The 15386-nt window shown below is 41.3% G+C and overlaps 2 protein-coding genes across 3 annotated transcripts in view; both read right to left on the bottom strand.

The window, feature by feature from the left end:
* Positions 1–3394: 3394 nt before the first annotated feature.
* Positions 3395–7709, bottom strand: LOC129408378 (E3 ubiquitin-protein ligase TRIM32). Its single transcript, XM_055151905.1, has 2 exons — positions 6906–7709; positions 3395–4665 (listed from the first exon to the last, which is right to left on the bottom strand). The coding sequence occupies exons 1-2, from the start codon at positions 7299–7301 to the stop codon at positions 3922–3924; spliced, it is 1140 nt and encodes a 379-aa protein (XP_055007880.1). The 5' UTR covers positions 7302–7709; the 3' UTR covers positions 3395–3921.
* Positions 7710–8442: 733 nt separating this feature from the next.
* fhip1b (FHF complex subunit HOOK interacting protein 1B) overlaps positions 8443–15386 on the bottom strand; it is a 52839-nt gene continuing 45895 nt past the window's right edge. Inside the window, exon 15 of one of the 2 annotated variants that reach the window (XR_008631542.1) lies at positions 8443–8639. The gene's annotated coding sequence lies outside the window, so the exon portion shown is untranslated. The remainder of the gene's footprint in view (positions 8640–15386) is intronic. The other variant, XM_055148520.1, reaches the window with a different exon arrangement.

Below are 15386 nucleotides of genomic sequence, written 5' to 3' on the forward strand. Positions count from 1 at the left end.
AGGTGTACAGAGTAAAATAAACACACAGTGGAGTGATTCCAGTTTTGCAACATGACATCACAAAGTGGAACAGAGTGTTTTCAGTTTGAGAAGAACTCAGTCTAAATCTGCAGGGGTTTGTGTGTTAAACATGTTTGAATGAAATAAAACATCATTCAGAGTCTGTTCGTGAAAGTAAATGTATAAACTGAAGGAGAATGGTAACCACATAACATTTAACCAAGAAAACCACAGAAATCAAGCAAGTGTAGGCAAGACTGAATTAAAGAAATTTAAGTCAGTTTCAGGTTTTATATACAAAGCCTTGTATAAAATGCTAGTCACTTTTGTAGTTAGTAATTTTTATACACATACTTTATACTTTTACTCAAGCACAAGTTTCGCAGTAGTACTTGTAACTGAGTAGATGTTTTGCTGTGTAACTGTACTTTTACTCACAGATTTTCAGTTGTCAAGAAATTAAAAGGAAGACCAAAGAGCTGATTTAACCTTTGAATATACAGGCTAAAGAAAGAGGTTCACCGTGCGCAGGACAAAAACAATCTGGCAGAGTCTCGCAGGTGAGCAGGTCTAAAGTAGACAGGATCTTGATTGGCTGCAGGTGAGGACAATTAGAGGTACACACACACGCACACACACACGCACACACACACACACACGCACACACACACACACACACACACACACACACACACACACACACACACACACACACACACACGGGGAAGGAGGGAGGGGAGCACCAGTCATCCTCCAGCTGACAGACAGACAGGAGCCATTTGGAAAAGGCCCCTTATTAGACAGGGACTCACTTTCTTTATGATCAGATTTATTCAAATTAAAGTATAACTTGAGTAACAGAGCAGGACTTTTTTAATTTATTTAGTTTTATGAATATGCTTTAATTTGCTTTAATTTAAACTATAAGTGTGTATAACCTGTCATCACTGGCAGCCGTGTTTCCATCAATCAGCAGCTTTGGCCAGTGATAAATAATAAATCGAAAAGACAGGACACATTAATATTAGTTTTTATTTCTTCACAGCATACACAGTCCTTTTTACATTGTTTGTGTGAAACCACTACTTCTGTACATTAAACATACAGATCATAAAGAAACAGTGTGCTCCTCCTGTGACAGGAGCAGAGCCTTTTCCATCCAGCACCCATACAAATGTGTGGGCCACAGTACGAGGCTGCTGATGCACACGTTTTCTGACCAAAAACATTGTCTTAAATTTTAGGTTATGATCCTAACTGAGATGAATCAAATGTATTAACTGTGGTTAATCACAAGTTTGACTTCCTGGTTGGACATGGACGGCAGATATGACACATGCAGAGGTAATGCCAGAACTGTTACCAGTGTTGGGAAGGTGACTTTTAAAATGTATTCCCCTACAGATTACAGATTACATACCCCAAAATGTTGTGTAACGTAATCCATTAAATTACTTAAAATGAGTAACGTAATCCTTTGGATTACTTGATTTGCTGTAGAGAAGCAAAGACGAGGAAATCTTCACATAAGATGTTTTGTCTGCTAAAAGAAAATAAAAAGACCAGATTTTACTCAACCAAATTAAAAATATTATTGATAGAAAAGGAGGAGACACAGTCCGCACGGCATGGTTTAGTCCTGTTAAATCCTGTTTTAGTCCTGGTTTAGACCTGGTTTTAGTCCTGCTTTAGTCCTGGTTTAGTCCTAGTTTAGTCCTGGTTTAGACCTGGTTTTAGACCTGGTTTAGACCTGGTTTTAGTCCTGGTTTAGTTCCTGCTTTAGCCTAGGTTTAGACCTGGTTTAGACCTGGTTTAGACCTGGTTTTAGTTTTAGGCCTGGTTTTAGTCCTGCTTTAGTCCTGGCTTAGTCCTGGCTTAGTCCTAGTTTAGTCCTGGTTTAGACCTGTTTTAGACCTGGTTTTAGACCTGGTTTTAGACCTGGATTTAGACCTGGTTTAGACCTGTTTTAGACATGTTTTAGACCTGGTTTTAGTCCTGGTTTTAGTCCTTGGTTTTAGTCTTGCTTTAGTCCTGGTTTAGTCCTGGTTTAGACCTGGTTTAGTGTCCGGCAAAGAGTGGAATTACTGAAAAAAAAAGAAGGGAGGGTTGTAGCCCCAAATGTGAAAGCAGGAAAATCCCTCTGTGTAATCCATTTATTTCAACAAAGTAACTGTAATCCAATTACCACTCACTGAAACAGTAACTGTAACTGAATACAGTTACTCATAATTTGTACTCTGATTACGTAACTCCGGTACATGTAATCTGTTACTCCCCAACACTGACTGTTACCAAGCAACCATCGTTTTGATTTTGTGCCATTGTAACATTTATTTAGTTAAATGGGTAAAAGGTTTAAACTGCCAGAAACTGACTAACCCTTTTCTTTTTTTTTTTTTTTCACAAATTGCCACTTAACTGATGTAAAAGTATGATACATATTTAGCACAGGTACTATCCCACCAAACCAAGTCACTGAATATGAAAACCCTAAAGTACAGTATGTATGTATATAAAATAAATGAATAACAAAAATATCCACATGAAACAAAAACTGGCATCAAGTTGTTTTCATAATTGCTTCAGAAAGTGGTGCAATTATTCAACCCCAAAGACCTGATTGTTGTCGGTTGAAAGAGGTTTTTGTCCAAAGACTGTGTAAAAATGGACTAAGGGAGTGTGATGTCATCCATAGCATTCAGCTCCAGTCAAGTGAAGCTCACTGCTGCTGGCAGTTATAGGAACGAATTTGGGTCTGAGTTCAATATTAGGAATAGGAACTGATCTACAAAATAGTGAAATAAAAACATCAATAACACTAGGAGTGGGTTAATATAAACATTTTAAGAGCAAAATGAGGAGCAGTTACAGAGTGAGGGGTGATGTTTTTACAGTACAAAGTGAATTGGAGCCAGAGTTGATGGAGCCGGAAGCACACCCACGCTCACTTCCTATTTGGAACACTGTGGATAGTGGACTATGTCTATATACAATCTATGTTTTGGCTATTACATTAATATGCCAGATTTGTTAAGACGACCCCACCTACTAACCAGAACATTGTGTCATAATCACTGTTGGACAAGTTACTTCAAAAATCTAATGTGTTATTTATGAGTTGTTACTGTCATTTCAAAGTCATTCATTACATTACAATATTACTGCATTTAAAATGTAAGACATTACACGACTATTACAGCACTTTAAGTTACTCTCACCAAAATAACTGTGCCATGATGCCGATTTTTTGTGCCGTATGTGGACTAAACCAGGTCTAAACTAGAACTGAACCAGGACAGAACCAGGACTGAACCAGGTCTAAACCAGGTCTAAACCAGGACTAAACCAGGACTAAACCAGGACTGAACCGAGACTGAACCAGGTCTAAACCAGGACTAAACCAGTTCTAAACCAGGAATAAACCAGGTCTAAACCAGGACTAAACCAGAACTGAACCAGGTCTAAACCAGGGACCAAACCAGGACTTATCTCAAACAAGGAACTGGAATCTAGGACCGCCCCTGAGAGAACCCTGAGCTCGTGGAGCAGGGTGTCTGCAAAGCACGATTGGGTGTCGCCTGCACTTAGCTCTGCGCCGGTCCTTTCGCCCGCGGTTACCCAACGGTCTACGCGGGCGCACCTCCGGACTCATCCTGACATTCGGAACCATAACAATGACATTTCACCGCTGCTGATATTGTGGTGATTTTAATAAATTTGTATGAAGAAAAATAAAAAAAAAACACCATTTCAATCCAGGTTAAAAATGCATTGTAGTGCGCGTTGCTGACATTTGTACCGAGTAAAATATGACAATTTTTTCCTCTGTAATGCCTTACATTACTGTGTTACTTCAAAAAGCAATGCATTACATTCAATATTTTTATAACGTGTTACTCCCAACACTGGCCATAATCGATTTCAGTCTTGATTATTCTTGTACCGAAATATCTTTACACAGTGGTGCATGCTGTCAGAAACAGCCATATGCCCTTCTGGTAGTATTGTTAAGCCTCTGGGACTGCTTAGCCCTTCTGTTATAATGGGTTGCCCCACTCCTCTGCTCGGATACAACACAATTCTATGTCCTTGTTCGGCCCAATCAGCTACTAGCACATTTCCGTCTCTGTCTATGCAAATTCCCCATGGAGAGAGCAGCACAGGACCCATACCTGCACATACGCCCAAAATCCTTATCGTGTTCCAATCTGGTGCTAAAATTTTAACACATGGTACTCTGCCCGTTTCACTCCCTCTTTCTGAAACAGCGATTAATCCTGAAATTAAACAAGCTGCTACTAAGTACGGTCTGTGAAAACCCGTCACTACGGTTCTCTCAATACGGCACGCAGCTTTTGGCTCCAGTTTTAACGCTATAAGAGTCCCTTTACGTATGTCTGCCACCAGAAATTCATCAGATCGTGTGACGGTAACCCCGCGTGGAGCTTCTAATTCGTCTTTGTTTGAGTTTTGGTTGGCGCCGCCGTATGTTTGGAGCAGCCGTCCGTGGCGATTGTAGATGTGAAGGGCGCGTTCGGCTGCACAGCTCAGAGCGATGAGGCCTTTGGAGTTCACGGCGATGTCAAAGTAGTTCCTGCATTTACGAAGTGTCGAGGGAGAAGAGGGGCCGATTTGCTGGAGGACGTTGCCGCGGGAGTCCGTTACCTGGATACGGGGAAAAAACACAGTTTGATCAGTTGATAGTTTTCAGTGACATCACACTGGGGGTGTTCTACATGTACCTCTATTGGAGGAATGTTAAACATTTACCATAGTGACAAAATGCAAATACTGTGAAAAAAAATGTTTAACTATAGTCTGTAATTCAAGAAAAAATACAATTTGGAATGGATTTAGGCAACACATTTTAGGACTCCGTGATGATGTGTTCATGGTCTTGTTTAGGTGTTTGATTTTCAACAAAAAAGACTTCGAGCTTGTGATTTTATGTGTGAGACACTTGTTTAACAACACAAATCAGCTCACCTGTTGTAGTTCCAACTACCGTGTTTTTCGGACTATAAAATGCACATTTTTCATGGTTTGGGTGTTTCCTGCGACTTATATTCCAGTGTGACTTATATATTAAAATGTTCACAGTGAAGCCACAAGAGGTTCTAGTCTTGTGTGTGAGTATCTGCTGCTCCTGTTCCTCCTGTACCACTGTCACTTCACTCTACTGCACATGTCTCCTGCAGAAAGAGCCTCTGTCCTGTTTGTATCAAGTCAGTCGAGCGCACCATTATTTCTGTACCACTGAACAATTTAACATTTAAGTGACTTCAGTGTCACCAAAATCATCCTGTCAGGATTCAGAAAGACCGGAATAATTCTAACTGGAACTGATGTTGAGTCTGACGACAGCTACACAGAAGAGGAAGCGGCGCTCTGTTTACCTCCAGAGGTTGTGGAGTTGCTCAGAAGTGACAAGAGGATGAAGAACTGAATGGATTTAGTGATTTGGAGTGAGATGGAGAGTTTGTTAAACTTGTTCTGTTCTGTTGTTTATGTTATAGTTTATCTGAAGAACTGTTCATATGTGACGTTAACAGTCTGTTGTTCTCTCTTCTATTGTTTTTACTAGAACTTTCCTTTCAAGATAAAATGTCAGTTCTTGGTCTCTGATTTTATAAAATAAATTTCCCCAAAAAGTGAGACTTGTAGTCCAGTGCAACTTGTATGTTTTTTCTTCTTCATTACACAGTTTTTGGCTGGTTCGACTGGTGCGGAAAATACGGTAAGTCTGTTTTTTCTGCCCAGATTGTGTTAAAATAAAGTTCAGATTAAAGTCTTGAGTCTCTTGAGTAACAGAGCTTCAGACATTGTTGTGCCTACATTAGCATTACACCCATTGGTGCCTGGGCACAAGTGCGCCGCCCTCCCTAACTTGACTTGTTTCATATTTTGTTTAAAATTCAACATGTATTTGCATAGACATATTTTTATCATGTTAAAAGTGGAAGGTCTGCCACTGACTTGTCTTCATGGAAATGTTATTCTTTTGCTTATCCGTTTCACTGGTGATAAGCAGGGCTCTACTGCTGCAACTCTCTGGTTTTGTTTATAACAACTTTTTTTTTTTTAAGCTGTATTTTTTAAATTTCATACACCATCACTATAATCATTTGGTAATCCAAAAATAATCTTCTTTTATCCATTAACTTCTTGGGTTCTTTTTAAAGACAATACAATATGAGATGTATTTATCTAGTTGACATGTTTGGGCCTCTAGGCTTGCAGCTATCTGTCTTTAAAAAAAAACCAAGATGTTAGAATCATTCAGAATTCAGGTTGAAAACAACCACTTCATCTAATCACAAGGTGGAACAGAGTGTTTTGAGCTTTGGAAATGTTTACAACCTAATAATGCAGATTACTCAAACATGTGACTGAAACAAAAAAATACTCCAGGCATGATTATAATGAGGTAACAACAGTAACATGACATAAAGCTCACACAGTCAATGTTGCGTAATAGACTCTATTCACATTACGTCACAAACCAGGAAGACGTTTGGATAGATGTGATTACAACTTCCAGTGTAGGTCCCGACACTGGACTCACTGTCCGACTGTGATAAAACCCACTGAAGTAAATGTGATCAGCAGTAAAATGAAGACTGCATATGTATGTGGTGTTTGGAATCACCTTGAATTTGGCGCCTCATCTCTTCTAATCACATGTACCCAGTGCACTCAGAGTTGTGTGAGTGGGAAAATGATGAAAACTGAGGTATGGTTGTAATTGTTGATTAGCCGAACATAACACTACAATGACATGTAGATGAAGAAAACTGGGCGTGGAAAGTTGTCATGGCATCTTTCCAAACGTCTTCCTGGTTTGTGACGTAACTGTGAATAGTGCCTATGGACCTTTAAAGTCTGTCTGCGGTCACTGCTCTTACCTGAATGCGAGAGTTTCCACAGTCCACTATAAACAGCTGCCCTTGTGGAGTGGCATGGATCCCACTGGGTAACGTCAGATCGGACCTCCCACACCCCTGCTTCCCAAACTGCCTCACCAAACGCACTCCACTCTGCCCAAAACTCATCTCCCCTTCATCCTCCTCCGTCTCTCTTAGCGCAGGTTGGCCTTTCTCTCTCCTCACTCCTCCGTCGGATGAACCATCAATCACGGACATCGACAATGACCTCGAAACCAGCGGTTGCAGATTCGCGGTTTTCCTTTCCTTTCCTTGCGAACCAAATGAACTTCTTTGCCCAAATTCCCCAAATCTTCTAGTCGCACTTGAACCAATCGTACCACTTCCAGACATTGAACTGTAATCTCTAGAACCCATCTTCCAGACATTCTCTTGCTCATCTACTTTGCCATTTGGTCGTGTTTTTCGAGATAGATCCACCGCTGATTTTGACAAGCGGTAATTGTAATTTAAAGATGACTTGCTGTGCTCGCTCGCCGAACTTACAATAAACGTATAGCTTGAATCTAAACTGTCCGTCGGGGAAAGCGCTCTACCGGAATCGCAAAGAGTCGCCAATGAGTGGTCATCTGAAGACTGGCTAAGGCATGAGTGTGGTCTACCGCGCGATGTTAAATCTAAGCAACTTTGGCTGATCAACGGCTCCCTCGGACTAATCCTCGGTGACGCTAATGAGCTATTGTATTTCAAAAGTCTGCTGTCTGGACTTACTTGCCGCTGGTGCTGTCTTGACTATCAAAACTGCGACTTTGCGTTAACTTGGTGTGCTCCGGTGACGGTGAACCTTTTCTTTGATTCTTCGGCGAGTAGTGTGCGCTGTTTGTTTCGATTCGTTTTAGAAGCGTAGGAAGACGGATTCGTGCCCTGGCGGCCTCCGATTCGGGCTGCTCGTACTTCCAGGATTTGGGAGGTTTTGTTTGGGTTTCCGTGGTAATGCTGATCTTTTTGGCGACTCTACCTGAATTTGAGCTCCATTCGTGTCCCTTTAGCTCTTCGGTTGTCGCTTGATGTGCAAAATTGTCATTATTTTGAATTTCTTGTGAGTGTATCGCACACATTTGCCCTTTTGGCCCGCAACCGCCAACGTGCAAGCACAGATTTTGCTCTTGAACGCGAATATCTCCAAAACTGACCGCATTGGGTAGCGAGCTAGGTTTGAAATTGACTTTTTTGATGGAAACCGATATCTCCCACGGTTGCAGAAACTCAGAAACCTCTTTGAGCAACACACTTTGGCTCACGCTGCTTTGTCCGCCATCTTGAATCTGTTGTTGAAGTTTCGCCAGCTTGCGTAACCTCTCTTCCAGCAAACTTTGGCTCACTCTCACCGCAGCTAGATTTTCTCGCTGCACTTGTTCGAGGTGGCGTTGGGCGTCTCGGTGGTCTTGCTCTACTCTCTCCACCAGGCGGCGCTCTTCCCTACGCGCTCCCAGTATCGCCCGCTCGACCCCGCGTTTCACGGTGTCAATTTCGGCCTTGTAGCGGTCTTGCTGGCGCCGTAGTTCGGTTTCGGCCCGGGCCAGGTCGCAGCGTGCTTGAGTGGCCCAGCAGGGTGGAGGTGAGCCGGGGGGGAGGTTCTGGGAGGAGCCCCTGGTCAGTGGAGGGTCTGGAGAGGTGGGGCTCAGAGGTGGGACAGGAGAAGAGTTATTACTTCCAAACATGATGATAAAAATGTGATGAAATCGTCTTAGAAATCTGTTGAGAAAGAGAAAAAAATATATATTATGTTCTTGAAAGGGTCTATATTACATTATTTTCTGATCTATGTTAAATGTTGTTCCCTCGTCACAAACATACCTTGTGTTTTTATTTCATTCACAAATGTTTAACACACAAACCCTGTATATTAAGGATGAGTTCTTCTCTCAAACACAAAAACACTCTGTTCCACTTTGTGATGTCATGTGGTAATACAAGAAGTGCTCCACTGTGTTTTTAAACTTCCTACAGCTTCACTAGGTGGCTTGCCCTTTCCGAGTGGAGAGTCCCTGCCTCAGGTGGAGGAGTTCAAGTATCTCAGGGGAGGATGGAGCGTGAGATTGACAAGCGGATTGGTGCAGCGTCGGCAGTGATGTGGTCACTGTACCAGACCGTTGTGATGAAGAGGGAGCTGAGCTGAAAGGCAAAGCTCTCAATATACCGGTCGGTCTACGTTCCCACCCTCACCTACGGTCATGAGCTCTGGGTAATGACCGAAAGGACGAGATCATGGATACAAGTGGCTGAAATGAGTTTCCTCCACAGGGTGGCTGGGCGCTCCCTTAGAGATAGGGTGAGAAGCTCAGTCACGTGGGAGGAGCTCGGAGTAGATCCGCTGCTCCTCCACATCGAGAGGAGCAGCTGAGGTGGCTCGGAGCATCTGTTCTGGATGCCTCCTGAGCGCCTCCCTTGAGAGGTGTTCTGGGCATGAACGACCGGGAGGAGGCCCTGGGGAAGACCCAGGACACGCGGGTGGGACTATGTCTCTCAGCTGGGAACACCATGGGGTGGGGGGTGTGGGTGGTGGGCTTTTGACACATTTGCATTGCATCAACTTAAATTGTGGGGAAATTACAAGAGATATCAATGTCATATTTGCTCTGCAAGTAGAGCTTATGGACCTGTACAAAATACATTTAGAATCTTGGCTCTATCAGGTTCTATGCCAAAGTTATAAGCATTTAAATTTTTTATTGGTGCAAATGCATTTTCAGCGGCTGTAGAGCACATTTATACCAACCATGCAATCCTGTCTGTTAAAAAAATGTTAACTAAAAGTAAAAAGTAGCTGTTAATTTAAAAACGACCACTAAATGACATCACAAGGTGGAACAGAGCCTTTTGAGCTTTGGAAATGAAAACAGACTAATAATAAAGGACATGTGTGAATGAAACAAAACTCAACTCAGTCTGTTTTTGATGAGGTAACACAAAACAATACATAACACCACATTATAACACGCTCACAAGAGTCAGTTTTACATAATACAAGATCAATACAACAGCATTAACGTTACCATTTCAATAACATGAAAATAAAGTATTTTCACTAGCCTTCGGAGCTGCCTGATACATTTTACATTTCCAGCGAGGGAGTGATCAGGACTAAACCAGGTCTAACTCAGGATTGAACCAGAACTAACTCAGCTCTAATCCAGAACTCAAGAATCTGATCCAACACAGAACAAATCTAAGAACCATACCAGGCCTACACCAGAACTAACCCAGGAGTAAACCATTACCTAACCAGGTCTAACCCAGAACTAAAGAACCAGGTCCAACCCAGCCCAAAACTAATTTAAGTCTAACCTAGAACCATACTAAATCTACCTCAGGACTAACGCAGGTCTAAAATAGGACTAAACCAGAAATAAACCAGGGTTAAGATAGGATTAACATAGGACTAAACCAGATCTAACCCTGGTCTAAACCAGGTCTAACAAGACTAATCCAGACTTAACCTAGGTCTAACCCAGGTCTAAAATAGGACTAAACCAGGTCTAACCCAGGACTAAACCGAGTCTAACAACCCAGAACTAAAGGTCCAACCTAATCCAAGTCTAATGTAGGATTATAATAGATCAAACCCAGGACTATACCAGGACTAAACCAAGTCTAACCCAGGACTATACCAGATCCAAAGTGCCTGACAGATACTAGCCACTCTAAAATAATCTTGGTGATCTAATGTCATACTTTGGCAACATTTGTAAGCTAAAAAAGGATCTTGAGTGGGCAGAAGAACAATATAAGAAGTTTGGAGTTTGTGTCTAAACCTGCATTAGCATTTCAATAGCATGGCAAAAGGAGCGAGAGTGAGTGAGGCTCAGAGTGGGCGGTGAGCTCTGTCAATAATGCAACAAACTTCAGTTCTGCTCTTCTGAAAATGGTCCCGGTGGTTGATTCTTATTGTAGACTAAAAAATTCAAGTACCACAAAATGTACTGTCATGGAGGACTACAAAAGAATCTGTAGTGTGTGACAAACTATACGATTTTAGGTTCATTTACTACAAGATCATTTGAGCTTCAGTTAAAGGTGCACTATGTAACTTTTCTGGTGGAAGGTCATCATCAGCTTTTCTTCGTGGAGATGTTATTGCTTTCTGGGGTGTTTCAGAGTATGGCAATTACTATAAGGGCCCATACTTCAACATTTTTTGATCTATGTTATAATGTTTTCCTCATCAAAAACATACCCAGAGTTTTGTTTTATTTTATTCACACAAATCCTGCAAAGGCTGAAAGCACTCCACCTTGTGATGTCATGTGGTAATACAGGAAGTGCTCCACCGTGTTTTTAAACTCCACACACCTTCACTAGAATCATTTCCATTTCAGCCCTGGAATTCCCACTACTCACTGAATAAAAAGAAAACGTTGATGGGTGCTCTCATTTCTGTTGTCATTTGATCTGGACATCTGGAAGTTTTCATGCCATTCTTCAGCAATAACAATTGTCCCATCAAGCACGGCTTCTTCCCGGCCTAACCCAAAAGCGGCGCTCCATGTACAACTTGCATTGCTGCAGCTGCTGGGTATTCATATTGGAGATGGCTTACAGAATCTGTCTACTTCTCACTGTGGATGTCGTAGTAGTTCTGTGAAGTGCGTCAGTGAGCTGCACTAACTGCAACATGAGAGAGCAGAGACATCCAAGGTTGTTCCTTGTTTTTCATGACCTACTAGCAAGTAGTTGTAGCTACGCTGTTTCCCGTTTGTCTATGTTTTTTTTAAACTGTTAAAATTTGTTAATAGCGTCACCTGACCAATGTCACGAACCCAACCAATCAGGAAGGTGCAAGTCACAGTGACGTGGTTCAATAAGGACGCAACTAGAGCTCCTACGTCAGCATATCAACGTTTTCAGGCGACCACACAGTGCTGGATCAGATCCATACTCAGATGAATTTGTGGGAGCTGGTGGCACCAGATCGTTCTGTCTCTGGAGCCATTTTCCATCGGATTAGTGTGGACAAACACCAGCCTGATTCATCAGCCGGTTTCTACGAAGTGTTTGACCTTGAAGCGTTAGAATTCGTTCTCGATGGTAGACTGGTACTTTCTTTATTTAACCAATCGCTGTTATTTGGTCATGACATATGTAATGCACCACTAATGGAGCAAACTGGTATATTAAGCTTTTCCCAAATCCTGTAGGAAGAAGGGCAATAACATCTTTCCTCTTGATAAAATTCACCAAACATTCTTTTTGTTCCAGCTTTAAATCCTCAATCTCAAGAATTGTTGCCAACACAGAATATATGGCTCTTCGCTAATTCTCGCACTTCTAGATCTTTTGCAAACCTTCTAGTGTATTCTGATTCCTGACCTAGTCGCTGGAGAGAAATGAAACTGAACAGAGGCACTAGGTGGCACCAGCCTGGCTAGACAAACACTGCATCTGCAACGAAAATTACTCAAATACGTACTAGTGTGGATGGGGCCTAAATTGTGAACTTGAAAACTATCACTTCATGACAGACTAATAATGCAAGATTGAAACAAAACACAATTCCAGGTCTGTTTTTGATGAGGTCACAATTGTGTAACATGGCTTAAAACTCATAAGAATCAGTTCTGCATAATATATTTAAACTTAGACAACACCAGGCCAAGTTACAAGCAAATCTGTGGAGAGGCGTAATAATTATAATAAGAATGCATATTTTTCAAGGTATTTTTGAGCAGTGCAACACCTCTAATTTAATAAAGGCTAGATAGAAAACCCAAGGGAACATTCCAGGCAAAGCAATAACATAAACCAAAAAGTTATAGTCTACCTTTCAGAAATGAAAAAGCTTGCGAGAACTTGTTCCCACTGGATATTATATGCATATGTGTCCTTAGGCAAGACACTTCACCCACTTTGCTTAGAATAACTGTGCTGTGTGTGTGGAGGTGAATAGTTGGTACAGATTGGCAGCCTCATTCTGCCAGTCTACCCCAGGGCATGCGTGGCTATCATCATCGTACCGCCGGCGAGTGTGGAGTGAATGAATAATGCAGCCGTGTGGAAAGGCTCCGGTGCCCAGAGGAAGTGTCTGGAACAGCAGCAGGATCTGTGTACGTGAGTGACCAGTGTTATAAACTGAGGAGTTTTGAGAGTTGGACACTGAATATGAATAAGCACTGAACGGTCTGTTGGTTTAAGACTTTGTAATCGATACTGTGGAACATTCTAGACAAACGTTTCCATGGAGACAAGCATGTGGTGCACCCAGAAAAGTTGCACAGTGTACCTGTAAAGTTTTTTGGTTCTATAATTTATATGTTTGCATTTATTCCTCTTTTGCTAATGTCAGACTCCTCCTCCTCCTATACTACTACTACAACTACTATTAATACTATTACTACTACTACTACTACTACTACTACTACTACTACTCCCACTACTACTGCTCCTACTCTTCCTAGTGCTACTCCTACTACTACTATTACCTACTACTCCTACTCCTACTACTACTACTACAACTACTATTAATACTATTACTACTACTACTACTACTACTACTACTACTACTATACTATACTACTACTACTACTACTACTACTACTACTACTACTACTAACTACTACTACTACTACTACTACTACTACTACTACTACTACTACTACTACTACTACTACTACTACTACTACTCCTCCTATACTACTACTACAACTACTATTAATACTATTACTACTACTCCTCCTACTATACTACTACTACAACTACTATTAATACTATTACTACTACTACTACTCCTATACTACTACTAACTACTATTAATACTATTACTACTACTCCTCCTCCTACTACTACTACTACACTACTACTATTAATACTATTACTACTACTCCTCCTCCTATACTACTACTACAACTACTATTAATACTATTACTACTACTCCTACTCCTACTACTACTACTACTATTAACTACTATTACTACTACTCCTCCTCCTACTACTACTACTACAACTACTACTTACTACTTACTTACTAACTACTTACTACTACTACTACTACTACTACTACTACTACTACTACTCCTACTACTACTACTACTCCTACTACTCCTACTACTACTACTACTACTACTACTACTACTACTTACTACTACTACTACTACTACTACTACTACTACTACTACTACTACTACTACTACTACTACTACTACTACTACTACTACTACTACTACTACTCTTACTACTACAATGACTGCATGTACACTTGTTGCTACAATGAAAACTCCCTCAAAGGTTCTGACTGCAGCTCACTTGTACTTAAACCCAGTCCAGTCCAGTGTTGTGGAGGAGGCCTGTGATCTGCATGACAGATCCCTTTTATGCCTGTGGATCTACACTTGAATGAAAACAAACAGCAGGAGGGTTTACTCCAGGCTAAAGACGAGTCAGGTTTGTGGAGATGCAAGCCTGCTCAGTGTAAGGACGCGTGTTTTCAGTGCAATCAAATTATCACTTTTTTTTTTTTCTTTTTCAATTAAATCCTGACCTGAATATTCACAATTACAAATTCACTTAAAACCAACATCTCTATTATTCCCATGACAACAGAGTGGATGGTTGCTTTTGTGTAGCCTGATTCATCAGCCAGTTTCACTTCGTAGAAACCTCTCAGCTCGACGGTAGGCAGGTACTTTTTATCATTTAACCAATCGTTCCTATTTGGTTGTGACGTATGTAATGCACCGATAACAGGGCTAACTGGTATATTAAACTTTTCCCAAATCCTGTGGGAAGAAGGACAATAATGTCCAATTCCCCTTGATGAAATTAAACATTCTCTTTATTCCAGCTTTAAATCCTCGATCTCAGCACATATATTGAACACTAAATGTATCAATCTTCACTGATTGGCTGGTGCTCGAACTTGCACTTCTGGGGTTTTTGCGAACTGTCCAGTGTATTTTGATTCCTGACCTAGTCGCCGGAGAGAAATTAAATTGAGTGGAAACACTAGGTGGTGCCAGCCTGGCTAGTAATGCGCCGCTAATGAGGCTAACTGGTAGAAGGGCAATAACGTCTTTCCCCTTGATAAAATTCACCAAACATTCTCTTTGTTCTGGCTTTAAATCCTCGATCTCGGGAATCGTTGACAACACAAAATATATGGCTCTTCGCTGACTGGTTGATGCTCAAACTTGCACTTACGGGATTTTTGCCAACCATCTCGTGTATTCCTGATCTAGTCACTGGAGAGAAATGAAATAGAGCGGAGGCACTAGGTGACTCCAGTCTGGTTAACTTTTTTGGCTGCCTGTCTCACACACTGAGCACTTTTAACATTTTTTAGTTTTTTGAGCATCTAAGAAGTACAGGATGTGCAGCTCAAAGGACACAAAAAAGGGACTGTTGGATTTTGGGAAATGAGTTGTTTGTTTTTCCCGTATCCATGGAGAAAGTGCAAGACATTTGGACATTTGAGATGCTACAGGCTTTTTACATAATGTGGCAGAAGAC

Source organism: Boleophthalmus pectinirostris, unplaced genomic scaffold (assembly GCF_026225935.1).
Source record: "Boleophthalmus pectinirostris isolate CB_2022bp ecotype Guang Dong unplaced genomic scaffold, ASM2622593v1 HiC_scaffold_1, whole genome shotgun sequence".
NCBI classification, from domain to species: Eukaryota; Metazoa; Chordata; class Actinopteri; order Gobiiformes; family Gobiidae; genus Boleophthalmus; species Boleophthalmus pectinirostris.

Coding starts and splice junctions, on each gene's coding strand:
- LOC129408378 (XM_055151905.1), bottom strand. CDS start 7,301: ATGGGTTCTAGAGATTACAGTTCAATGTCTGGAAGTGGTACGATTGGT. Junction 4,666..6,905: donor GTGGAAACTCTCGCATTCAG/GTAAGAGCAGTG, acceptor CCCCGTATCCAG/GTAACGGACTCCCGCGGCAA.